The sequence below is a fragment of the Magallana gigas genome, chromosome 5 (assembly GCF_963853765.1).
Source record: "Magallana gigas chromosome 5, xbMagGiga1.1, whole genome shotgun sequence".
In the NCBI taxonomy this organism is placed as follows: Eukaryota; Metazoa; Mollusca; class Bivalvia; order Ostreida; family Ostreidae; genus Magallana; species Magallana gigas.
In genome coordinates this window covers 8,127,241-8,155,000 of record NC_088857.1, presented here as the reverse complement: position 1 = coordinate 8,155,000, position 27,760 = coordinate 8,127,241, and the positions used below count along the sequence as shown (strand labels likewise).

At 34.9% G+C, this 27,760-nt stretch overlaps 2 protein-coding genes across 9 annotated transcripts in view; both read left to right on the top strand.

Moving 5' to 3' along the window:
• LOC105317913 (RNA polymerase-associated protein CTR9 homolog) overlaps window positions 1–7,434 on the top strand; it is a 35,828-nt gene extending 28,394 nt beyond the window's left edge. The window contains exons 17-23 of the mRNA XM_034482142.2: window positions 344–460; window positions 1,256–1,401; window positions 1,880–2,087; window positions 2,404–2,538; window positions 3,085–3,215; window positions 3,589–3,774; window positions 6,799–7,434. Coding sequence (XP_034338033.2) covers window positions 344–460; window positions 1,256–1,401; window positions 1,880–2,087; window positions 2,404–2,538; window positions 3,085–3,215; window positions 3,589–3,774; window positions 6,799–7,396 — 1,521 coding nt within the window. The 3' untranslated portion in view covers window positions 7,397–7,434. The remainder of the gene's footprint in view (window positions 1–343; window positions 461–1,255; window positions 1,402–1,879; window positions 2,088–2,403; window positions 2,539–3,084; window positions 3,216–3,588; window positions 3,775–6,798) is intronic.
• Window positions 7,435–7,846: 412 nt separating this feature from the next.
• LOC105317914 (oxysterol-binding protein-related protein 8) overlaps window positions 7,847–27,760 on the top strand; it is a 33,682-nt gene continuing 13,768 nt past the window's right edge. Inside the window, exons 1-5 of one of the 8 annotated variants that reach the window (XM_011414719.4) lie at window positions 7,847–8,123; window positions 15,754–15,831; window positions 18,377–18,487; window positions 18,862–18,927; window positions 25,336–25,424. In XM_011414719.4, coding sequence (XP_011413021.3) covers window positions 15,795–15,831; window positions 18,377–18,487; window positions 18,862–18,927; window positions 25,336–25,424 — 303 coding nt within the window. In that variant the 5' untranslated portion in view covers window positions 7,847–8,123; window positions 15,754–15,794. The other 7 variants (XM_011414722.4, XM_011414723.4, XM_011414721.4 and 4 more) reach the window with 7 other exon arrangements.

Here is a 27,760-nt window from a genome sequence, read left to right as displayed (position 1 = left end):
CTGCTATGTTCAGTTTTTCAGGTTGTGTACGTGCGGTCCCACCGCAGTGCTTCACATTTTCATTCCTATGTTACTATTTATGTTGTTCAAGCCAACCATAAACCTCGGACCATAACTGGGTCCCCAGAAAGGGGTTCAATGTTTAAAATAGAAAAAGCATATGCTACGAAATGTAATGTTACAAGGAACTGCTGTTCAGGTGAGCGATGTGGCCCATGGGCCTCTTGTTTTTATTGTATTGTGAATAAATAAAAAGTTTAAATTAGCACACATACTCCAAGAAAGAATCCATGGTGTAGTGTTAACACAGTATCCTGCTCAACCTGTGATTTCTATTTGACAGTACGAGAACTGTTTGAAGAAGTTCTTTAAGTACCACAACACGGAGGTGATGGTGTACCTGGCCAGAGCTTACTTCAAGTGTGGACGCCTCAAGGAGTGCAAGACCATCCTACTGAAGGTACAAACATTACCCCCTCTCCCTACCAAACACAATGAGATAACTTCAGATTTGATACTATAGAACAAGACTATCATACTCAACCCCCACACTAGCTTAGAAATATTATTTGATCACAAGAAGCAACTCTTGCAGATTTTATTTTTTAGACAGTTTTGAACTACTGGTAAATGAAATTTACAACAAAAAATAAGTGCTCGTGATTTTATATTTTCGGCGTATGATACAAAACAGCGGAATCACAGAATTAAGTTAGAATTAGGAATTTACAGTATTATGGTAACCCCAACAGATAAGTATACAGTAAAACTTGGATATAGCAAATCCCTGTGGATTATTGGATTTACTTAGCTATATATGTTAATTTGTACCAAAAGTATAACAAACTCATAATGATAAGCCTAGCGTATTCTGTATACATGTTTCCTTCCACCTGACTACCAAATGTATTTAGGCATTAAATAAAAATAAATTGTTAGGAAAACAAAAATTATCGGATTGTGAATTGGAAATAAATTTGTGAAAATAAATTCATATCAATTGTGTCAATTAGTATTGCTAACTTTTGAAAGTTTAAATCAATTCATTAATTAAGGTGTAAATTTATTATTTTTCACCTTTATGGGGCTCGAAACAATTCGCTATATCAGTAAATTTGTTATGACCGAGTGCGTCATAGCCATAAAATTTCCCAAGGATTTATAATTATGCATATATTATCTAGGTATATAAATCTGTTACATTTATACAATACTAATGCACAAGTAGATCAGAGTATTGATATTTTTATTACAGGCGCGGCATGTATCCCCCAGCGACACGGTCCTACTGTACAACATTGCCCTGGTGCTACAGAAGCTGGCCACCTCCATCCTGAAGGACGAGAAGAGTAACCTGAAGACGGTGCTCAGTGCCGTCAAAGACCTGGAACTGGCCATCAAGTGAGCACCATTATATCTGATGTCTAGCTACTGAAGGGTATTCATTCAGGGGGTCATATTGACGGGGATGTAAACTAGTTAGAAGCTGTGCCGTCCAGAAAGTATTGTGAAGTATCTAGCTAATCTAGGAGAGTGCAGTATGGGGGGGGGGGTCAATTTGGAATGATGGTGACTGGTTATATGCCAAATATTTCAAACTTATCTATAACCCAAAGTAGAAATATACCCTAGAATTATTTGAATTAATGGAAAAGTGGCACAAAATGAATTTGATGCGGAATATAAATTCCATGCTGAATACATTTATTAAACTAAATATAAAAAGAATTTTCTTAACAGAGTAGAATTTGAAAATGTAAAATGAGATGGCATTTGCATAGGACAACAAGTTGAAGAAAGATTTTAAAGTACATGTAATAAAAAAAATTTGACAGATTCAAAGGGAAGAAAAATATGAAATAAAAATTTGTGTTGACAGATATTTCAACCAACTATCCACTCACGGTGACCGGATGAAGTTTGATTTGAACCAGGCAGCATCTGAGGCTCGACAATGCTCGGATCTGCTGAGTCAGGCTCAGTATCATGTGGAGCGAGCACGCAAGATTGACGAAGCCGAGAGAGAAATGAGAAAGAGGCATGAAGAGGAAAGGGAGGCAATCCGACAAAAGCAAAAGGCTGAACAGGTATTAATGACAAATTATTTGTAACAATTTTCAATTCTGTTTAAATTTGTAGAAGTATACAGAGTTGAGACAGAGTGTCCTGTAAAATATTCTGTGTACAAATACAAATAATGAATTATTTACAAGAGACAGCATACCTTATAAATAGAAGAAATACATGTTAATAATAGTACATTTATGTTTCAAATTTTATATTAAAGAAAAGAGTGTCATAATCTTGGAAAATATTTTCCCCCGCTCAATTTATGCAACAATTCTTTTTTTTGAACCCAAAAAATAGATATATAAGTAAAGGCATTAACTTTTCTTTGAACAGATGGAGAAACAGAAGATCAAGCAAGAGATGGACAAGAAGTTGATGGAGCAGCGTGCCAAGTTTGTGGAGAAAGCCAAGAAGATCTCGCTGCTAGATCCTGACGGCGACGAGAAGCCCCGGAAGTCAGGATCAAAGGTCAGGGCAATATACTAATACATGTATATAGACCGACAGGGGGGGTCATTATTCTTATTTCTTTCACTGAACTTTGTAAAGTTATTATTATCATATTTTCTAAGGTTATGTGGTTGGGAGAATTTTAGAATTGATAGCTAAACATATACTTGTACTTTTTGCATACTGTGTATTAAAAGTTTTATGGTATATTACTTACCATTATGTATAAATGATATTTGACAAGTGAAAGATTCAACTTTGATGTTTTTTTAAATACAGGAAAATGTACATTTATTTTTTCATTAACATTGTACATATATTGTACATATATATAATGTGCATTTATTAAATCATTATCAAATCACAGAAAAATATACTTTTGAATAAGTATACCATGATATACATGTACCTGTTAAAAATTTGCCAAGTTCATCTAGGCAGTCAATTTGGAATTCTTTGATTTTTTTAAATGACCTGCATCAACAAACCAGATACATGTATCTATAAACATTATATTACCGTTAAATTATACAAATATTTCACATCGTATCTCATTTGTTACAGAAGGGAAAGAAGAATAATGACGCGGACGACTTTATCTCGGAGGGCAGCAGTGACGACCGACCCAAGAAGAAGAGGCGCGGGTCAGACACAGAAAATAACGAGGACGGGGAGGGGCGCAGGAAGAAAAAGAGGTCAGAGTAATGTCCACTCACTAACTGGATTTATAACATGTTTCTAAAGGTCATAGAACACCATAGAATGATTTGATGCTGCTTTGGTCTTTGGATATTATAATAGTTATAATGGATTTTTTTGAAAGTGTTAAATTTGATAGTTGGGTTTCTCAACTGAATTTCAGTTATTTTGGTAGAATATTATTGTAGACATAGAGTTCTGTTATAATGCAAACCAGTGCTTTTAACAAAAAATTCTGTGTTTAATTATCTTTTGAAAAACCAGACCCTGAAGAGAAAAGCCGAAGTAGACACCTGCCAAAAAACATACTACTGATATATCTGGTAAATGATTGAATTTGTTTGAATACCAGTATTTCTGAATTCTCAGGCAAAGGGCTAGACGAGGGGGTGGTGATTCTGACGATGAAGGGCGCTCTCGCGGGAAGAAGAGGAAGGAGTCGAGTCAGAAAGGGGAGCGACTCACTGAGAAACAGCGACGGAAAATTCGCTCCAAGGCCATCATCTCCTCTAGTGAAGACTCAGATTCGGATGGCGGGAAGAAACTTAAAATTGCGTACGTACATTGTATTTATGTGATGGTCTCTCTAAAAGTTTATGTGGATTTCTTTAGTTTATTGTATATGAGTGGGCTTTGAATTGAAAAGTTTTTTGACATTATTGTTGTCTTTATTGTTGTCCTATGTTAGTTTGTTGGGGTTGTGTAGTCCTGACCTGTAGACTACATTTGTTGTCTTTATTGTTGTCCTGTGTTGGTTTGTTGTGGTTGTGTTGTCTTGACCTGTAGACTACATTTGTTGTCTTTATTGTTGTCCTGTGTTAGTTTGTTGTGGTTGTGTTGTCCTGACCTGTAGACAACATTTGTTGTCTTTATTGTTACCTGTGTTGGTTTGTTGTGGTTGTGTTGTCCTGACCTGTAGACTACATTTGTTGTCTTTATTGTTGTCTTGCTTTCAAGGAGTTCCTGACTACTAGCTAGACTTTTTTTCGACATCACATTGACATTTGTGTAATGTTGTCCTGAATTAAAATAGCAAATTGATACAGTTATCTTGTCAATGACTAAAATTTGTTGACAATATATTGTTGTATTGACTTCTAGATGTTTGTTGTTAATAAGGGTTTACAAATCAAGATGAATATTGTTGTCAGTAGGTTGTCTACATATCAAGATGATTTTTGTTGTCAAGAGGTTTTCTACATGTCAAGATGATTATTTTTGTCTATATGTTGTCTACATTGCAAGATAACTTTAGTTGTCAGTAAGTTGTCTACATTTCAAGATGATTTTTATCGTCAATATGTTGTTCATAGCAAGATGACTTTAGTTGTCAGTAGTTGTCTTTATATCAAGATGATTTTTGTTGTCAATAGATTGTCTGCTTATCAAGATGATTTCAGTTGTCAGTAGGTTGTCTACATATCAAGATGATTTTTGCTGTCAATAAGTTGCCTACATATCAAGATATTTTTTGTTGCCAATAGGTTGTCTACAAATCAAGATGAATATTGTTGTCAACAGATTTCTGCATATTGAGATGATGTTTGTTGTCTAAAAGTTTTCTACATACTGAGATGATGTTTGTTGTCTAGCCCTCCAGATTTGTTGTAATGATCAGATGGCATAATAATGACATCTGATTGTCTCGACTTTCAAATCATATTTGTTTTCAATAAGTTGTCTTGACTTTCATATGGTATTTGTTGTCATTGTATGATCTTTACTTTTAGTTGATATTTGTTGTCAATATTTGGTCTGCGCTGCCTAGATGAAATTGGTGGTAAAGTTTTTTTAACCTTAAGGTGACATTTGATTTCATTAGGCTATTCTATTTTGGTATATAGATTCACTTGTTGTCATGTTGTTGTGACCTCTAGATGGGATTTTGTTGTTGTTGACTAATAGATTTCATTTTTAGTCCCCTACCGGTTTCACCGGAGGGGACATTAGCTTTCCTCTGCATCCGTCAGTCCATCTGTCTCTCCGTCCGTCTGTCTGTCCCACTTCAGTTTTCCACACTTTTTTTCTTTATGCGTTTGAGGAATAATATGAAATTTGCTGAACAGCTTCAAAATGTCAAACTACAGATCAAGTTTACACTTTTGTAGCGTCTAACTGACATATTTTCGAGAAAATTAATTTTTTATATTCCAATTTTTTAATGTTCGGGTTCGATATTCTGCATAACAGTGCATTGTTCTCACAATTTCCACAAACCGGTATGGGACGTATATTGCTTATGCAATACTCTCAGAGTGCTTGTTTATTTGGCTATTGCAGAATTGGGTTCAGATATCTTTCTTGAGTAATGGTTATTTGTGCTTTTCCCTCAGCACCTACTCTAACAAAGTGGCTTTGTTTAATTCTTTCGCTGAAATTTGTTTATAGCTTTGTTTGCAGCTAGCTGTCTGCATCACAGACATTTTGTTTCATTCAGTAATTGTGTGTGATGATGATGAACAAATAGAATTGGTTTTTCGGTGTCAAAGCTGATCATGTATATCGTAGACATATTAACAACTGTCATCTCTGATCAACTTTTTCCAGAATATATATGTAAAAGATGCTAGCAATCTTGTGATTTATAAATAGAAATAAAAATTCTCTCCAGAAGACAATGTGATTGTCCTGTTCAAGCCAATATTGATTAGTTAAGAAGCTGGGAGTGTTGTTTTCATGGAGGCATCACAATGTTGTAGAGGAGATTTTTAACAGACTTTAATGAGGCAATTTGAGTTGACCGCAAGCTTAGGAACCTACCAGTGATAATGCGTCTTGGGTTATTAGTGGTAGTAATCAATAGAATCGTTTATATTGAATCTGCCATGTATCCCCACGGGACAGCATGGTCTCATTGGAAGGCTTACAAGCCATTAATGCTCTGTTACAAGGAAGTCAGCAAAGAGAATTACAATGTATCAAGTAAACCCAATGCATAGATGTAGTAATGGTTATACAGATATAAACATTGATAGCTATTTTTCTTCCAGAGGTTCTTGCCAATTTAGATATTTAAGAAAGGAAAAATCATGTTCAATTGATCTTTGAAAAATAACCACTGCAGTGTTAACGTAAAGATATACTGTAAACGTACTATATTTAGTGTGTTCAATATCTGGCGGAATATGGTTTTACAACAAGTTAGCGTGAATTTGATTTAGCGCAATTCTGAATGTACCTATTTATCTACTCATATGTTTTGCATTTGGCGATGTACTTGATTTAGTGGACATTGTTTTCCTCAGAAAAAGCTAAATAGAATACATAGCCAAATGTAAAACGTTTACAGTAGTTTTTGGCTTGATCTTCTATAAAAGACTTCAGACCAGATCAAATGAACTATGAACAGTCATATTTAGAAAATGGTTAAGAAATATTGTAAGTCATACACATTAAAATTAAAGGCTGATTGTAAAAATAACAAAATATAAGGCGTCCTTATGATCCGTTCTAAAAATTTAATTGGTGACACTCTGAAGCAACAGTATTTAAAGATTCACTGAATTCAAGAATTTGGATGAGTATTGTGTTATATATGGTGGATTGTAATAATTGATGTACATTTTCCTTTTTCTGTAGGGCTAGCAGTGGAAGTGAGGATGAGGCAGCAGAAGGCGTGGGTAAAAGAAGGAGGATAATGTCGGACAGTGAGAGTGATGCTGGCAGTAGAAAATCTGGTTCAAGGTCACGATCTCGCAGCCGGTCAGGATCGAGGAGTCGATCCAGGAGTCGCTCTGGTTCAAGGAGGTCAGGAAGTGCAGCAAGCAGGAAGTCAGGATCCAGATCTCGATCCAGATCTGGATCCCGTTCCAGGTCTCGCTCCAGATCACGCTCCGGGTCTCGGTCACCTTCCCGATCCAGATCAAGGTCACGATCTGTTTCCAAATCCAGATCAAGATCTGGCAGCAGATCCAGAAGTGGATCTCCAGCCAGAAGTGGAAGTGGGTCACCAGCCAGAAGTGGAAGTGGGTCACCAGCCAGAAGTGGAAGTGGGTCACCAGCTAGAAGTGGAAGTGGGTCACCAGCTAGAAGTGGAAGTGGGTCACCAGCCAGATCAAGGTCTGCTTCCAGGTCACGATCCAGATCTAGGTCCGGCAGTCCAGCTAGAAGTGGAAGTCCAGGATCTGGAGGTCAAAGGTCACCAGCAAATTCTAACAGTGGAAATGAAAGCGATTAAATATTAACATTTACTCTGAACAAATACACATGCATATACCGGTACTTGCAAAAATGAACTTATATCTGAAAATCATCCAGATTATTCTTATAACTAAAGAAGAGATATTTGTTGCAGCAAAGAGTAACAGAGTATAGGTTGTTGTGTTGAATACAAAATTTAATGCTGTTATTCATCAAATTGAATGCATAAAAATAAGTGTTATGAAATCATTAAAAAGTATTGATTTAAGCAAGTTACTAATTTATCATTTTTTAGGTTTTGTAACAGCTGTGCATTGTTTTTGTAATCATCAGAATGTTCAAAGCTTACATATTGTTGTATATTCATATTGAAACTGGTTTTGATTTTCAAAATAAATTGTAGCATAGAATCAAACACTGAAATTTCATGAAGTTGTCCTCATTGTGAAGTCAGACATGAGGCTATCTGGAATGATTTACAAAATCACAGATGGCGATTGTTGACAACAGTTAGAGTAGGGGATATAAATAGCTCACAAGAAGTGGCGACAATGGATTGCATGGCAGAGTCTTAATCAAACATTTCCTTCATAAATCGGTCTGATAAACAATGCCATTGGTAGTTGTACTTCCTTCCCTGATGGACTCTGGTCAGTGTTTGCTGGAGATTTAGTGCCGGTAAATAGCATGGGCGAATGGATATTGATTTTAAATGGTGGTGTAAGCTGTTGACAGTTTCTTGATGAATTGACATCTGTTGAGTGGTAAGTCTTGTCTTTGCTCTATTAAGTGCTTTTTGAATACAGTGTTATTCAGTGACTAATTAGTAGTAAATGACTAATTAGTAGTAAATGATTACAGTAGTACATGTACTGATGTAATGTTCTACATAATTTACTGAAGTTAGCAATTTTGTATGGTTTTTCAATTTTCATAGATATAGGGTTCTGTTTAATTCAAATAAATCAGAAAGTTAAAGAAATTGTCAACACAAATCTGTTTTATTTTTGTGACAGGACTTGCTGCCATCAAATAGTTTAAAGAATCATGAATGTATCAGATTAATTGTATCCCATTTTTGAATTCCTATATTTTTAGTTCCTGTCCCTACAAATGCAGGGTAGTAGATTAGCTCTGTGATAGTTTTATCTTTGTTCTGAAATGACCAAGCGTTGTACAAAATATTTCTTGCAATGAAGTTGATTATTTTCTGATTTGCCTTGAGTTATATGGAAATAACATTAGTGTTCTCTGAGAAACCGGAGATCTACCCATACATTGACGTGTAAAGTAACACAGTGTAACGTAATACAAGCTGAGGGGAGTACAATCCACAGACAAGGTCTCGGATAACCATTAGTTTACTCTTCTCCTCCGTATAAACTGGAAGAGTGTCAAGTATACCTCAGATTTATTTACTGTTGGAGACCACTGATGTGATACTAGTATCAGGTATGATGAGAGGCTAATACAGAATCTCCCAAGTGTATCCACAAGCATTTGTGTAGCTGTAGAACTGTTGCTCTACGGGAAATAACAGTCAACCAAAATTTCTTGATGAGCTACAGTCCTGCAACTAGCATTTTAGGAGGCTGTGGGGTCAACAATTTACCTTTATCAGATCTACCTTAATTTATCATATATGATTTTTGTAATGGATATATGCCTCAAACACATCTGTATGAAAAGAATATCGGAGACTTTCGAGGTTTGTTAGGGTCAAGAAATGTCTGATATTTTCTTATACAGAAGTGTTTGAGGCATATATCATACCTAAAACACTGCCATTGAATTTCATCGTTGATTTACCTGAGACAGTCCTATTTAAGGATAACAGTACTGTAACCACTGGTAACGGTCTGATATTAAAAACTCGCTAATATTGGACTGTCACAGGTAACATTTTAGACTGCTGGAACAAAGGAATGACATCACAGCAGTGTTTTAATTAACTATAAACTATTATTAAGTAAAGAAAAAAAAATGAGAATATTTTTTTGGCCATAACATTTGTTATTTTTATATAGCCTTATACTGATCTCTTCATCTCTAGAGATTAATAAATAGTCTCAAAATGGCCGAACTAGACCTACTTGTCCATTTAAGGGGCTGGGTGCTTAACAGTTGAATTACCTATGAGATTTACCTTCATAAAATTTTCAATATAATTTTAAGCCATAAAATGTATTATTCAGTAAGGAAAAAATCTAAATTATTTTGTGTCAAAATTTGAATATTTTCCTATCGATCAATATACAGAGCTATCTATTTTATCATATAAAAGAGATGAATTGTATCAACTACCCAGTCCTCTCATGGTTAAAAGGAACATTGATTATTCTCGGGTAAGTACATGTATATTGAAGGGTCAGCAGTTGCATAACAGTTTTATTTTGAACTAGTTTCAGGTGGTGATGGGTTACTTATTCACTATAAACTGGTACAAGAAATAAGACTTTTTATGGGACATCAAGTTTGTTGATCCAACATCTTTTGAGTACCTCACAGGAATTGATCATGTTAATGACCTGAACTGACTTCATTTAACCTTGTTTTATCTGTAAAACAACAGAATCAATGGAATTTTACAAACTAAAACCTGTAATTTTGACATGTAGTATTTCAATGGACTATCATTCTCCTCTCTGAACAAATAGCAGTAACCCCTGATTCAATTTTTTTTTTTTTTTTTTTTTTTTAAGTTCAATTTTTTAAAACAAAAGTTTACAATTAAGATCAAATTTTCTTGAAATATAAACCGGTTCAGAGTAACTTCAAACCAGAAGTATTTACTTAGATCTTCGTTAAATTGGGACACAGAACTATTTGCAATGTAGGATAATCTAAAGTGCGTGCAATAAATCATCCATGTGTAAATCTAGGATGTCAGAAACTACCGAGCTGGAAGCTTTGTAAATCTAATCCCCTGTGTAATCGTTCACTTATTGCAAATGTTGGACATATTCTTTTTATGATGAGATGATTTCATGTACTATGGTAATAACGATAGTACAGGAAATCCTCGTCTTTTTAAAGACATTTAACGTTCAAAGTTTAACGTCGGGTGTCTGGACGAGAAGTACAATGCATGTATTTTATGAATTGCACATTGTCAGAGAGAGAGTTTTGGGGGTCTGCTAAAATAATTCTTCGATATGACAAAGAAGGACGCCTGAACACTGTCGTACTCATCATACCATAGTGAGACGGTTCCAGCGAGGTGCCAGTTTAATCAAATGTTCTACGAATATAGCATACAGCAACATCTTGTGAAGTAATTGGCCATTGCTAATGTTTCTAAAAAGCAGACCACCAAAGACTCTAAAATAATTCATTGTTTGTAGTCGACATTTCTGAGTCAATGAGATACACAAAAAAAAACCCCAAAAAAACAAAAACAAAAAACAAAAACAAAAAAACGAGCAATGTTTTAACTTTCAGGGGCAAGTCGAACAAAATACTAAAAAAGGAAATGTTACTTCTTCCAATGAAATAAAAGTAGACTTATTTGGCTTATTTAATGTTTTAGATTTCATTTACTTTGGTAGAGAACATCGCGGTAAATCTAAGATCATGACTGGCAAAATTAATGCTCTCGTACCGTGCATTTCCCTCAACGATTAATTGTTGTTAAACATTTATTGATTGATCAAATATTTTCAGTAAACGAGGAAACGGTTTTAATAATTTAAAATTAAGTCTACATTAATGTTTAATTATTAAATATTATGTCAGTGTCACAGGCGCCAGGCGTTATATATTTTTCTCATAAAAAAGTACATTTTACGTAAAAATACACTTAAAGAAGAGGCCAACGGGCCTTAACGGTCACCTGAGTACCATAGCCAATACACAAACTTGTCGAGGAGTTTCATATGTGCATTTAAGTGAGTTTCATATGGACGACCACCTACATATACCTACCTGAAATCTTTCAAAAAGGACCATCAAACCTATAATTTTAGCGAAAAACTTAAAAGATAATAATAGAGTACATGACCTGGTATTGAAAAGGGTACAAAATTCTGCTAGAAGAATAACTTACCCATATTTGTTATCTTTCAAGATAGGTTTTAAGTGTAAATGTTTTCATAGGTAAACTAAAACAAGGTGGCTAGTATACACGTCCCCCATTCCCTATCCTATGGGGGAGACAGAAACCCTCCCTGTGGGCATTTAAACCAACAAAAAAAGTCGGCTAACGTAGTTTTCTTTTCGTCCGTTAAAGCTTTTGAACATTCATACCTCATTGACATTTTATCACGATCTGGCATGTATACCAAAATCATTTTACATGTATACTGCTTATCCGTGATTTTGGTTAGCCAATTATTACTTTACTATTAACAAGTCTATTTGTTTAGAGAGTTCAACTTGAGAGTTAAACTTGCATAAGTCTTTTGATCATACAACCTTTAATTACATTATATTCAGTGATTAATGACTAAATATGAAGAAGCAAAGGAAGATAACTCCGTTATGAAGAAGCAAGGGAGGATAACTCCATTAACTGTTACAACCCTTCCCCCTGAACTCTTTACAAATGCTTTCACAATGTCTTAACTTTGATAGACAGCTTTATTTTTTCTCTTTATTATATATGTGAATTTACTCATTTCTTTCATTGAAATTCCTGAGGAGAAATAATAAGACAAATATATACACCCACCTACTAGCCATAAACCAGGTGACATGAAATATTAATAAAGATATGCAGTCGGTTTTTATTTTGTGTCAGTAGACGTTTTTTAAACATCATACATTACATTAATACTAACTGACAATTTTGATCACAACGCAGCAATATACTTGAATTGTATTGATCTTTCACCTGCGCAAGCTGTTTTTTTACATGCATTAAAATTTCTTCATTCAGAACTTTACACGAAGGAGGGTAGTCTTTTAGAACCATTTTAACAAGAGCTTAGACTTTGGTTGTTGTGTCAAACAGCAATGTGACGTAGTATATTTCTTTGCTAGCCAAACGGCCATGGCTCTTTGAAATCAACAAGATTTGTCTGGCTTTTGAGGTAGAACCATTTTTACAAGAGCTTGGACTTTCGGTTGGATGTGACTGTCCTTTTCTTGCGTCAAAACGAGTTAAAATGACGTTGGTTTCAAGTGAAATATACACAGATTGCGTAGTCTTAGCTCAAAAGCCAGATAAATCTTGTTGATTTCAACGAGCTATGACCGAGTGGCCAGCAAAGAAATAGACAGGCCTACGTCACAATGCTGTTTGACACAACTACCCAAAGTCCAAGCTCTTGTTAAAATGGTTCTAAGACTACGCAGTCGATGAAACCGCGTCATTTTTAACTTGTTTTGACGCAAGGAACAGATAGTTACGCCCTACTGAAAGTCCAAGGTCTTGTTAAAATTGTTCTACTTCAAGCGAAGCTTTAAATCTGTCGATTGTTTGATACTGATTACTAATAGAAATAAATTCTATTGTCTAGCATTAAGGGCAGCATTTATGTAAAGGAAACAGGAAGTTTTATGACTGTTTCATTATAATTCACTTTCAACGTAATTACGAGGCAGTCCCTCAGAAGTATAGAATGGAATGCAAATCGTGACGTCAAACTTGATTATGACCAGATTGATTAGATGGAGAGAACATATTTTTTATGATGAGAAAAGTATATAACGGCAGGTGTCTGTGGTCAGTGACAGGTAGTTACAGATAATTCTACAACAATGTCTGATAACACTTGTAGTAATTAAATAACGCACAGGTTTTACATCGATTTCCTGATACACATAGTTTTGATATGTGTTACATTAAAGTTTTAAAATCTAGAGAATTTAAAACTATTTATAACAATATTGATATATAGTTTTAAATTCTCTGAATTTTAAAACTTTGATGTAACATATGCTTAAAGAACAAAAACTTATCTTGATCAAAATCACCAAAAGGGAAGTGGAAGGTTGGCTTGCCAGTGGGGGGTGGGGGTGGGGTGGGATGGGGTGGGGGGTGCCTTCCATCTCGACAATCAGATGACTGTCTACTGAAATGAGTTTCTACGAAACACCGTCATTCTTCTACACCAGCCTCCCACCCCCACCCCTGTCATTGACATCTGTCTTCAAAATGTTCCAGGGACTCATCAACTCACAAGAGAGATTAAGGATACATTGCATGTATATGTCTTAATATTTACATTTTCGAGTGCCTATTCTTCGCCTGTGATAACACTACGTATCGATTTTGTACTATATAACCCATAACTTCAAAAGACGTACATGTATAATTGGGGCGCCAGCGTGGTTTTCTTATTTGTATTCAAATATTTAATCGTACAGTGGCTTAAAATTATATAAATATAAGTAATAAGGAATCATTCTTTAAATAATATGAGGTGATAATTTCGATCGGGCGTGATCAAATCTATCATAAAGCCCTTCGGGCTTTACTGGATTTGATCACGCCCCGACCAAAATTGTCGCCTAATAATACTCAACGAATGATCCCTTATTTGCGATCTTTGTATAAATCACGTCATGTGTATCGACTAGAGTGGGCGGATTTAACTATGTTTGGAAGACAAGTCCTGGTTATATCATATTTGCAGCCCCCCTCCCCCCCCCCCGAAAAATCCTCGAATATATTAATTTGTTTCATAAAAAGAAAACAATGCAAGAATATTATATGTAATTTATTTGTGATATCAAGATTGAAAACAATGAGTCTGTTTGTAATCATGTACAAGTACAGTGTACATGTATATAAATCCTTGTTGTTGTGCCCCCCCCCCACCACCACCAAAAAAAAAAAGAGGAAAAAATCGTCTCCTAGGAAAATTTTGATTTTTTATTTTGCGAATTTGAAGACAGCCTTAATGTTATTTGCCCAGTGCTATGAAAATAAGAAATAATGTTATCATATTTTAGGTTATTCAGAAATCAAAATCGTCGTACCATTTGGTAAAATCGACAAATGTTAACAGCATACATTTGAACCTTTTTAGTACCTGGTAAAGACGGAAACTTTCTTCCACAAAAAACATTCCGAATTGTTGTTAATGCTTCCCTCCTGAGAATTATTCCGAATTCAAATACATGTAATAATTTATTTAAAGGTACATACGGCTCAGTGTTGATAATGATTCGGATAACCAAAAAAAAAAAGAGATCTTTGTTTGTTTCATTACTTAATGTTAAGATAGGAGTTTTTTGTGAAAAACGCAACTTTAATCAATCGTTAGTACATAAAAATTGATAAGAAACATGTACACTGGCTCATGCAAAACACCTGGTATTCTCGCATGATATAACTTATTTGCTTTTTTCTGTTGTTTCTTGTTCATTAGTTACTGAAGTTTTTTTTTGTATATTCTGTCACTGACTTCAAGGTAAGGCTTAAATGAAGACTAAAATATCGGAATCAAATGTTCGGTCATTAAAAGAACCCGAAATGGTCGGATTAAGTAAAATGCTGTTTGCTATGACAACTTTTCTGGCATTTGACGTCAAATGAAATAAAATTATAGGACAAGACTTATTTTTAAATTAATTTTATCATTACTTAACTGTCCATTTTTTCAATTACTAGTATCAAATATATTTATATATACATACACCTAGATAAAATGATGTGTAGGCTGCAGCCTTTTTAGCCTTTATGGAATATACGCCACTTACTTTTTTCTTATTTACCAACATGTTTATTGTAGACATGTACTTCAAGTTAGGCATATTTAAAGCCCAATAATCAATGTTTCGACCATGCATTATTCACATGATCACCAACCAGAACTACACCTTGGTAAAATTTAAAATATTTCGGTGGATCTCTGGTATAAAAAAACGACTGTCATTACATCTTGGTTAATATTTTGGTGTAAGTTGGTGCCGGTAGAAATCGAATAAAACATAAAAAGGAGAAATAAATGCCGTTTATCAATTCAGGCATCACAGTGTAAATTTTAGATTCATCCATCAGAACCCCTGAGTGTGGAATAAGCGTTTCGGTAGAATAATGGACCTCACTTGGTAGATCCCAGCTCTAAAAAGTTGAACAATCAATTGAAACAAACGCAGAATTCAATGCGTCATTAGCATTCTTTTTTCTTCCTTCCAGAAAGGTGGGGGGAGGGGGGGGGGGGAGGTGTTCAATGTGTACCATCATGTATTTTTAGTATAGATTGTTATTTATTTACTTACTGCATATTAAAGGGAGGTCCAGACCCGACCTTCTCCTCTCTGGACCTGCGCACGTCTTAGTGGTAAATTGAAATTGTGCATAGAACTGTAGAAGAGCATATATGATCATCGCCCGTTATTTATATTTTGGAGGAAAATAAATTTATACGAGTGAGATTTAAAAAAAATATATTAAACTACCATTTGAACCATGAAAATACAATAGCCTACTCTTTTCCATTACAGCTAATTTTTGTCGAGTCAGCAGAAAATTAACAAAATTGGAAATGAATGGGACCAATGAACACACTATACAAACTCCAGGTAAGATTTCGCAAAGTTGAATGCCGGAAATATAATATCCATCTCGGATTTTATTTTTATATAAATTTTTCTCCCGAATGGTGGCGCTGAATATTGATGGGTGAAAACAAAACGGTTGAGTCGAGAAAATGATGGATGAATATAGGTGTATGTTTTGTGTAAGTAAATTGTCACGGTTATTTTGAAAGTTTGCTCCGTTCTATTTTAAACTGTTAAGAAGATTGGGATTTAACTGTTTAATATATGGCGTGATCAATTCATACGTGTTGGGCTGTTGGCCTTTAAATAGACAATATAATTCATGTAATTCAATCAAGCTAATCTTACTATGTTCAAAGCACTCAATACACAACCAAACAGACCTTCATTTGATTTTCTTGGTGTGTCTTGGTGAGTCATTTCACTGCTTTTGCTTTGCTGAAGCAGAGGACTTGACAATTTTTACAAAATGGAACAAGAGAATGGACTTACCCCAGAAGGTAACCACTGATAATGGGTTGCCAGATTATTTTGTGTGTATTTCATATGTGGAAAACTGCATGAAACCAATGGTTTAATTTTCAAGGAATATGGTTATGAAAACTCAGGATAATTATAAATGTCATTAGTGTTTTGAAATAACACATTTGTTGACATTTACTTTTTTAAGTTGGTGGAGGCTTAGCGACACAAAAAGTATGACAGTCTTAATCCCAAATTGGTAGGATTAAAGCATTTTGAAATTTTGATTTCCCTATATATTATCAGGGATGTATATACTAACATCATCTCTTTCAGTTGGTGGAGGCTTAGCGACACAAAATAGTACACAATAACATACCTGGTATTATAACTTCAGTTACTGTTGAATGATGTAATTCAGGAAACCAATTCTCCTCAGTTACAAAATATATGTACATGTATACTTGTAATGAGAAGTGAACCTTGGGGTGATATTGGGAATATAAAATATGTCTCATTAGGTAATAATAGATGTACAGAGAGTTAAAAACACACTTAGTAGCTTATTTCTGCTTATTATATAATTTACATGTTTAAAAAAATAGTACACATTTTTTCAACCCATTATTATAATCATATAAGCTTTAGGTGGTATGGGACAACTCCATATTAAGATGATCAAAATAAACTGTAAAATAAAGTATAATTTTATAAATCTGTTTCTTTCCCGATGTTGTTACCTAACAGCGTAGCGCAATGGGTTAGTGTTAACTACGAATCTGTAAGTCATGAGTTCGAAACCCGCTGGAGCTTTTATGATTTTTATCCCTCTCCTCAGTTTCTATTATCTCAAATAATCCACACTTATCTTTTGGTCAGTTATTGTGAAATGGGAAAATTCTTAAACAGTGAAAGTTTGTTGATTATTGTATACCTTTATCCAAATTAATGTTGACAGGTGTACCATACCACAATAAATAACTGTTATGCTCCTTTGTTCACATGTTCATTATAGTACAAAAAAATTTATGAAAGTACAAGTGCTTAATTCCCATAGTATGTCATGTAGACTTCTTTTAATTAAGCCATTTAATATTTGCATTAGAGTATTTTCCCTTCTTCAGAATTTTGTCACAGTTCAAATCAGTTGAAGCTAAAAACAATGAAACAGAATGACATCATGGAGAGCACCAAAATCTTTAATTCCATACAGAATGACAAACCACATGTTAAAAAGAGTTGTCTATAAAGCTAATTTGAAGTGGATCTTAAAATGCATTCAGTATATTGTGAAAAATAGACAAACTAGAATTAAAACAGCTAATAATGTAATTCCATTTGCTTGACAATAGACAAGTAATTACTGTTTTGAAACTCTAATTTTTCCACAATTTTAGCCATTTATTGTCTTGCATCTTTTGTTCCAAATGTACAATGTCAATCATGACAATGGCACTATCCAAAGTTCTTTTACTTTGACCAATTATCTTGCTCAAACGAGTTGGTACTGTGGTATTCATGAAATGTAAATCAAGTGCAGTATGAAATGGCAAAAGCCAGCCCGCTTCATTCAAACAGGAAATATGTGTGTTTAGGTTATGAATTGTGAAGCTTTGAACATAGCATAGTTAAGTTAATCTAATATGTATTGTCTCCTGCATAATTTCCTGTCATTTCGGTGTGACAGATGCACAGATTTTTATGTTAAAAATTAATCAGCATTGCTAATGGAAAAAAATAGAGTTTCTATTTAAATGCTGGAATATACATTGTCTTAAGCAGGGAAGCTGTTCCATGCATAAAATTAAATAGAAGTGCATGTACTTTAGACCTGTGCTGATGAGAATGGGAATTGTTAGCACAGCTTTATAGATTTTTGGTACATTGTATTGCTATTAACACAAAATTTAATTATATATATCCAGTTTGCATTAGTTTTTGCTTGGATAGATAGAAGAAAGTGAATGGTAGCTATCATGTTTTTATTATCTCTTCTGGTTAACCAAGATATTTATGATGTATGCATTGTAAAAACATTTAGAACTTCTGCCAGTCAAAAATGTATGCAATTTTGAGATAGAGTTATCTCTCTTTGTCTATACAGTGATATATGTAGAAGACACAGACTGGGAGGATAAGAGCCCTGGGTCCATGATGCCGCGGTCACCGAGTGCCGATTCACAAACCTCCACCCCCCGCAAGATGCCCCTCAATGGTAAGTACTGTTAGTGATCTAGTCATCAGATTTTATATATGGCATTTATTGGTGGGGTAGTACTGTAATTTTACTATAAATGCTGATATCTCAAAATATGCAGTTAATGATTTAAAAAAAGCCCTACAATGAATGAAGTTTATACATATTACGTGTAGACTTCATTTTAAATGCAGTTTACATAAATACATGTACTGATATAGATGGTATCACATATAATATTTAGTCACTATTCACTTCATTATGAATGAAGTTTAAACATATTACATATACTTCATGAAGTTTACACATGTTAACATACATGTGCATGTGCACACAAAATTACATAATTGTAACTTAACAACTGGTTGATAGGTACTAATTTTTTGGCACAGATTATTATGTATTAATGCAGGACCGACTGCCGCGGACTTACACAATGGAGATATTGCACAACGACAGTAAAGTATCCCTTGTTATGTGTTACGCTTTGGACAGTTGGTTGTTATGCATGTAAAAGTCAGTTTGATTATGTTTTTTTCTGTTCCCAACCTGTGAAGAAGAAATTTTTGTTACTTTTGTTGATTTCACAATTTTGTTTCAATTTATTTGATGAACTCAAAACCAAAGATCTTATTACCAAGGGTATACATTCCTTTTAAATTACCCGGTACAAACATCAGACTGGTGTTTGAAAGAACAGGGTCAGATTTGAATGATATGTGTAAAGCTCAATAAGTCATAAGGTTTTACACCTTTCATTGGAAACAGAAAATCTCATTAAAAAAAATGAGAAGTAAGATTTTCCCATTGAATCTTGTTGATTCAAATTTATCAGGAGCCATCTCTTTAAAATGAAATTTTAAGTGTTTGTTTGGTATTTTACGACAACATGTATTAAAATGTTTGATTTTGAATTAAACTTGTCTAAAAGTTTAATATCATTTAATGCCTACGAGCTTTATAGATGTGATAGCCTTTCAATTAAATTGCTTCCATTGATGATTGGGAACTGATTGGAGCTATGGTAAATAAAAAGTCGTCCTTTGCTGAACTTCTTTACCCTATTTTTAATATATGGAAGAATATGTATCAATTGAAATTGTCAAAAAAGGAGATTTTAGATGCCAAAGTTTGATAGATTTGTGAGGTCATAACATTGTTTATGTTATTGTACGCTAAAAAAGAGTGATTTATAAAATTGTATAATTTTAAGGATATATATTTTTGGATAAGGTATCTGCAGAAGCTTTAAAAATTGAGCTTTAAAGACTTATTGCATTCCACAATAAAATGAAAAGGAAAAACACAAAATAATGTACTGTTTTTTGTTTTGAATCTATTTTCAGTGACTATCTATGATTAAAACTAGCGTAAGGTTGGTTATTTTTTAAACATATTTGCACAACACCCATTTATTAGTAAAATAACTCTTCCTGAAGGGAAAACCAAATGAATACTGAGCTTAAAATTTCAAGTCGACAGTATTTCAACTTCAAAGATTTTCTACTCCTTACTTGCTTTAGATAGAGAATTGTGGTGATGTGGATTATGGTTATAATGCTTTTGTTAGAATTGTGTGGCAGTCAACAAATAATATTTGTAATGCAGTGCTCTGTATCGTAGGGCATGATCTACTCTTAACGCTTGTACCCTAGAACTCTAAGTATCTAATATAGGAGGAAGTTTTGGTAATTCCACTCAGAAATTAGGTACATTTATTTATTGTGATTCAGGATTGTTGACTTTATTTACAAATAAGGACGATGACTCAATTTTGTTGTTGTAAATAGTCCAGTAGATGTAAATACTCAGATAGGTGTATGTATATGTAGATGGTTTATAGGCCCAGGGTATGATACTCAGATAAGTACATATACTGAGTAGATGGTGCAAGGGCTCATAGTAGGATTGTAAATTCTTAGGTATATGTAGCAGGTCCTAGTGTAGGGTTGTAAATACTCAGGTTCATGTAGCAGGTCTTAGTGTAGGGTTGTAAAAAAATGGACCATTGGCCCAGTGTGGTATTGCATACACTTACTAGGTACATGTAGATGATCTAAGGACCCAGGGTAGAATTCAGACAAGTGACTTTGGTTATTGACCAACTGACCATGGACACTGACAGTTTTATATGTCACAGCCAACAGTCATAATGTTTATGTAGGTGTTAATGTTCCCATTACCAGAATTATTTATGAAACCTTATCAATTTTTATCTGGCCACAATGTTCCAGAAGCACAGAGTGTTTACTTACAAATGGCCAGATATAGAGATGTTAATAAATTTTCCACTCAAAATTACTGTGCAGTTGTTGCTTCACCATTTATAGTGATTCCTTTGACTGTTTGCTTGACCTGTGGAGTGGTGCATTGATTGAGAAAGGGAATCATATTACGCATTTAGTGTGCCAATGGAATACGATATTCTACAGTGTGGAGAATTGAGCAACTATTTTAAAATGCTCTATCGGTTGTGACCTTCCAAAATTTGCATCCTTGTAATTGATCTTGTTGGAAACAAATAACCTGAGATACTCTAGACCTTATGGTGGAAGATGTGTTTATAACAAAAAGGCCTTGATCTCTGGCCTTGAGAACTATTTACATACAATTAGTGTTATGATAATGTCAGAAGACAGGGAATGTGACCTAATTTCTATCTAGCTGTCAAACAGGTATTCATAAAAAAACCAAGTTAATATTCTGCGTTGTACGTTAACACATTTGAATTTTTTTTTAAGTGTGGATTGAAAGAAGATTATGATATAATAAAAAGAAGTGCGTCGTACGTTATATAATTCTACTACAGGTAGTTGTTGACTGATAAGTTAATACATAATTTTATGGCCGGGACGGGGATATAGAATGACACTTAAAAAAGTGCTCATAGTAAGTTGAATTAATCCGGCTTGCATAGGAGAGGCACTGGCCATATAGTTGCTGAAGTTTGAATCATTCGTGACAATTATAGATAATGATTATGACAGTGATGGTTCCTACTTGCTGAGGACTCGGAGTTAATAGTGCTCTGGAGTATATATAATCGTACCCTAGTCTCCTCAGATAGAATACGTAATTGTCAGGAATGTGCAGATGGAATACCACAACACTCAGTGATCAAAATACAGTCCCTGGAAGCAGTCCTTTCTCTGAGTATCCATTGATTGTGAATCAGTGTTGAGGATGGAGCTAAAGTCATGATATATGGAATGTGTCAGAGCGACTTCTTTGCCTTGTTTACAGGGGTTTGGAGTGCAGTGTGATTAGAAAGACTACCGTCTGATGTAGATGGAGCAGTAACTGTACAGAATTATAAATTAATGACTATCTGCATTCAGATTAGATTGAGGGCATCAAGGCTGTCTGGAGTTGAAGCTAATACACAAATGATTTGGAAAACCCATGGATTTTACTGTCGCTGCTAAGATAACAAGGAGTGCATCATATATCAATTTATTTTATTTTTCCTTGAATGACACAAAAGCGATGTGACTATTAGCAATGGGGATAAAATGTGATGAATTTCACAGGAGACTTAATTTGTTTGTGAGTTTAATTCAGGTCAAGGGTCTATGTCCTTTGATGCTTTCTTCCTTTAATGGATTAGTATGATGGTATACCCCAGCCGATACTCAGTTGTCATTGTTGTGTATGATTACCAATGGTTATGATATGGCTTTGTTCAAAGGGATTAAGAACTTGCCACGGAAGCACTCAGTAGAGAAAATGAACTTACCAAAACGTAGGACTCGCTCAGATGGTAAGTTCAGAGACTGATGTCTTAAACTTGTCTGATTAATTTCGTGATTTGTTGATCTTTTTGTGCTTGTCATTCCGTGTGTTGTTGTTGCTGATGCTGACTCAGTTAATTGACAATTATCTACTGCCACACCCTGAATTGATGACATCATTAAGTGAAAAGACTGTACATCTCCATCATTTAATCAGATCAGGGACTTATGTATGTCCCCGATCAGATTTCTAGGAGCTAATGTCTGCTTTTTCATCTTCAGTTGTCTCTGTGCAAGTTCTTGCTTAGTCCCACGTGTTGACATTTAATTTGCTTGCAGCGCTTGTGAAGTTGAATATAGCTTGGTTGGGTTTGTATGATAATTGAGTTATAGTTAATTCTAGATGATAGTACGCGGTAAACTGTTTTATCCTTTGTATCTGGATGACAAGAAATGATCAAATCTTGGGATGGTTTTATCTAGCCACATGATCTGTTATGACAGAGTCAATGACCTCCGTCATATTTCTGTTTTGCTAAACATTTTGTATAGATTGATAAGGTAATTGTGATATATTATCTTTATCACTGATGAATGCAAGTTAATTGAATAGTCAACATGAGGTAAACCTGCAGCAGTTTGCTTGACATTCATTGGTATAAGAAGATTTTGAATGAATATGAAATGAATGTTTATACCCCCCCCCCCCCCCAGTCATTAATACTGAAGCTGACTTCAGATTTTGCTGTAGTAACCATCAGTTTGAGCTTTAATTCCACTAACCATGGGCTTAAGTCCCACTCAGTATGGTCTGTTGGTCCACTCAATGTTGCCGGAAGTTTTGGTCTGTGTTTATTATAGTCCTGTAGTCTGTTCCAAGTTATTGCTTCCATCACTTTTTTATGAAATTTATGAATATTAAAATACATATACCTGTCAATGAAGTGTAATTCAAATCGATAAAAAGGGAAAAATCAAAGATTTATATATTGATTTATATATTGATACATCATCTGTTTATACCTGGAGAATTTTGCATGAATTAAAACATCCTACAGAGATTCAAAATGGGAAGTGTTAACATTTTCTCCATTCGGAAGTATTTGGGACACCTCACACAATTTTTTAACGTTCATGATATCCTGGGTCGTTTCATGTCTCTTGTAATGCAAAATCCACGTAGAGGTTTTATCTTTGACTGTGTATTGAGACCTGAAGTGGTAGAGAGGGCCTTTCATTCTAGTGAATGGATGTAGTATTGGTCTAGAGGTATTTATGATCATCAACATATTACGCAAAAAGTGATGGAAGCAGAAACTTTGGACAGAGTATAGTCAATATGGTCTGAAGGTCTACTGTCTTTGTCACTGGGCAATTCTAGTCAGTGTGGCTTGTAGTCCCAATCAATGAGGACTGAAGTTTTAATCAGTGTGGACAATAGTCCTAATCAATATGGACTGCAGTTCTAGTCAGTGTGAACTGTAGCCCTCGTAAGTGTGGACTGTAGTTTAAGTCAATATGAACAAAGTTTTGATCAGTCTGATTTTTATTTCAATTAAGTTAGAGTTGACTGTAGTCCTACTCAGTGTGGACTGTAGTCCTTATTAGTGTGGACTGTAGTTCTAGTCATTGTGGACTGTAGTACTAGTCATCATGTCCTAATAATAATATGTATGGAATGTAGCTCTTGTCATTGTGGGCTATAGTCCTAATCAGTATGGACTGTGGCTTTTGTCGGCTATAGTCCTAGTCAGTATGGACTGTAGTTCTTGTCATTGTTGGCTATAGTCCTAGTCAGTATGGACTGTAGCTCTTGTCATTGTGGACTAAAGTCTTAGTCAGTATGGATTGTAGCTCTTGTCATTGTTGGCTATAGTCCTAATCAGTATGGACTGTGGCTTTTGTCGGCTATAGTCCTAGTCAGTATGGACTGTAGTTCTTGTCATTGTTGGCTATAGTCCTAGTCAGTATGGACTGTAGCTCTTGTCATTGTAGGCTATAGTCCTAGTCAGTATGGACTGTAGCTCTTGTCATTGTGGGCTATAGTCCTAGTCAGTATGGACTGTAGCTCTTGTCATTGTTGGCTATAGTCCTAGTCAGTATGAACTGTAGCTCTTGTCATTGTGGGCTATAGTCCTAGTCAGTATGAACTGTACTTGTCATTGTGGGCTATAGTCCTAGTCAGTATGAACTGTAGTTCATGTCATTGTGGGCTATAGTCCTAGTCAGTTTGGACTGTAGCTCTTGTCATTGTGGGCTATAGTCCTAGTCAGTATGAACTGTACTTGTCATTGTGGGCTATAGTCCTAGTCAGTATGGACTGTAGTTCTTGTCATTGTGGGCTAAAGTCCTAGTCAGTATGGACTGTAGTTCTTGTCATTGTGTGGGTTTAGCTCTAGTGGATGTGGACTGTAGTCTCGTAAGTATGGACTATAGTTTAAGTCATTGTGTACTGTGGTCCTAGACAGTGGGAATGTAGTTCTAGTCAGTATGGACGGTAGTTTAAGTAATTTTGGACTGTGGTCCTAAAGAGTGTGGACTGTAGTTCTAGTCAGTAAGGACTGTAATAGTTTATGTCAGCGTGGATTGTAATTTTAGGTAATGTTGACTGTAGTCATATTCAGTGCAAAATTTAGTGTGGACTATAAGTCGTCTTCAGTGTTGACTTAAGTCCAAAATCATTGTGGAGTGTAGTTCTTGTCACTGGAACTGTAGTACTAGTGACTGTGGACTGTATTCCTTATTAATATTGACTATAGCCCTTGAAAGTATGGGCTGTAGTTCAAGTAAATGTGGTCGGTAGTCCTAGTCATATGGACTATAGCCCTGATCAGTGTGGACTGTAGTTCTAGTCAGTATGGGCTATTGTTACAGATAGTGTTCACTTTAGTAATCTCTGACATTATGAACAGTTGCGAGTTGTTCTTAGTATAGACTGTCCATGGGCAGTTTTATAATAATAGAAACATTGATTACTTGAATGCTAGCATCCACGTGTGAGAGATGTCAATCTTTGATGTTTAGATCTGAAGACCATTTTAAAGACTTATCTTTAATACCCCAAACTTACATTGGATGAATATGATGTCTTTACACAGATAGAACAGATTGCTGACCTTGAACTTGTATTTACAGGTCAAGAAGTAGAACATGCTGACCAGACCCACTGTATGCACCCTTCCGTCTCCTCGCCAGCGTTCGTGTTCGCGCAAAACAGGGCCAACGTAAGTATACATATATGTATAAAGCTGTGTGGGTGTAGTGTAGCTCGAGAAATGACCTGTGGGGGTGAGGATTGTAGCACTAACATTTATGGTCATTATTAAATATGCAAACATTCTCTATTGATTACATAAATTGGTTGTAGACAATGACCATATGGAATTAGGATAATCAATTATGATGAAGTTGAGCATGCATACAAAGTATAACTGCTTTGTTGATACTCGGGATTACCGTTTGGTCAATTTTTTGATGCGTATTATACATCCCAACAAGCTTTTTTTCACCACTTTCAGGCCCAAAGTGGGGGGTGCGTATTGTACACTACTGCGTATTATATTCTCCGGATCACAGTATTTATATATACATCATAGCTTACACAGGAGGGCTTTATACCCAATGTATAGTCATGAAACATGTCAACATATGGGAGTTGGAGGGTTGGGCGGGGGTGGGGGAGTCCTTATTTCAAAATAGCTTATATTTACAGATTGAAACTGCCATTTTCTTATAAACAATTATATTTATATAATTTTGACTTACGTTTACTTAAGAGTTTTTGAAAATTTTGTCCTTTTTATTTAAAAAAAAAGACAAAATAAGAACCTAAATCTTGTGTAATTGATTGTAAAAATTGCAGGACGTGTATTATTTAATTGAAATTGAGTTTTCTGAAAAAATGGAATTGTCCTATATTAAAAATATTTTCTTTTTACATATTAACCACTTGTTAAGGTTGATATTATGAGGACTTTCTCAAGTACCATGAGTTCCTTTATGTACTTTGATTTATGTGCTTGATATGAAACACACATCTTGTATGCTAAACTACAACGCACATGTTATTTGCCTATGTTGATTGTTAAAATTAAAAACAAGTAAAATTGTTGAGGCATGTCTTCCTGTATCTATAAATATGTATCAGTATCCAAATGGATCCAGTACTAGAGGGAACAGGGATGTGATTGGGGGTGAAAAACGATTAGGATACCTTTATAGACTCACTGATTTCATTGTAACACAGTCTTGTTGGTATGGACCGGTGGTGAAGTATATATATAAATATGTACACCAAAAGATTGGGGTTTTGATAAAGCAAAGGGCTGATGTGTGTACATCCTGAGGAGAAGGGAGAGTGAGGAAGTGATGAAATATTAATTAAGTCGGGACTGTGCTGGCGGTTTGGTGGCGCTAGGTGCAGGGTTTGAGGAGTTCTCTCTCTCTCTCCACACCATGCTGAAGAAGTCCCTGTCCCAGAGCTTCAAAAACCTGACTGCCAAGGTTTGTACCAAGATCCACCCCCACACGACTTAGGCTGGGTGGAGAAAATGTTTCTTGAGAGATGGTCTAAGGGAATCTCTTGTGAGATGGGCAGAATTATATATTCTGAGATGGAATATTTTTTGGGAGATGGTCAGAGGGAATATTTCTTTTGTGATAATCTGAGGCAATATTTCTTGTGAGAGGAATATTTCTTGTGAGATTTCTTGTGAGATGGGAAGAGGGATTATTTCTTGTGAGATAGTCTGAGGGAATATTCATCAATGAGATGGGTAGGGGGGATATCTCTTGTGAGATGGTCCGAATATTTTTTGTGAGATGTAAAGATTTCTTTTATGAGCTGATTGGAATATCAATATTTGCATGGTAGAAATAACCTTTGTGGAATGGTAGGAACATCCACTTCTGGCTGGAATATGTATTGTGGAAGGGAAGAAATATCAAGAGTTTTGTAAAAGTGGTAGAATTTCTACTTGGCTGGTAGGCAAAAAATACTGTATCTATGGTCAGACGGAACAGGAATATTTGCTCAAAATAGTGTTAGAAATATTTCTTGTGGTGTGATTGGAATATCAAGAGATTGGTAGGAATACATATATTGTAAGATGGTTGAAATAAGCTAAAGATCTGTAACTACATACTGAATTCTATATCAAAAATTATTTCAATATCTTCATGCTGAATTTATCTCTTAACTTGCCTCAGACTTAGGAAAGTTAAGAGATAACTTAATTTTAAAACTCAGTTAGAAGATATTGAAATAATTTTTGGTTTATATTATTTCCAGAGAATTTGTTAAAACATTTGCTTAGTGCATTCAAATCTACAGCCTTTTCATTCATTCATTCATTTGCGAAGTATCTTTAAAAAAGTCTCTGTTTTCATATGTTGGCCTTCATTTTGAGTAGCATATTGTATGAACACATTAAAGCAACAGTTTTATTCTTTGATTTGACAGATATTTATGTGTACAGGTACTTAGTGCTTATCATAGTAATATTTTTACGTTAATCATATCACCAATTTAAGTGCATTTCATTCAATCACTTTGAACATT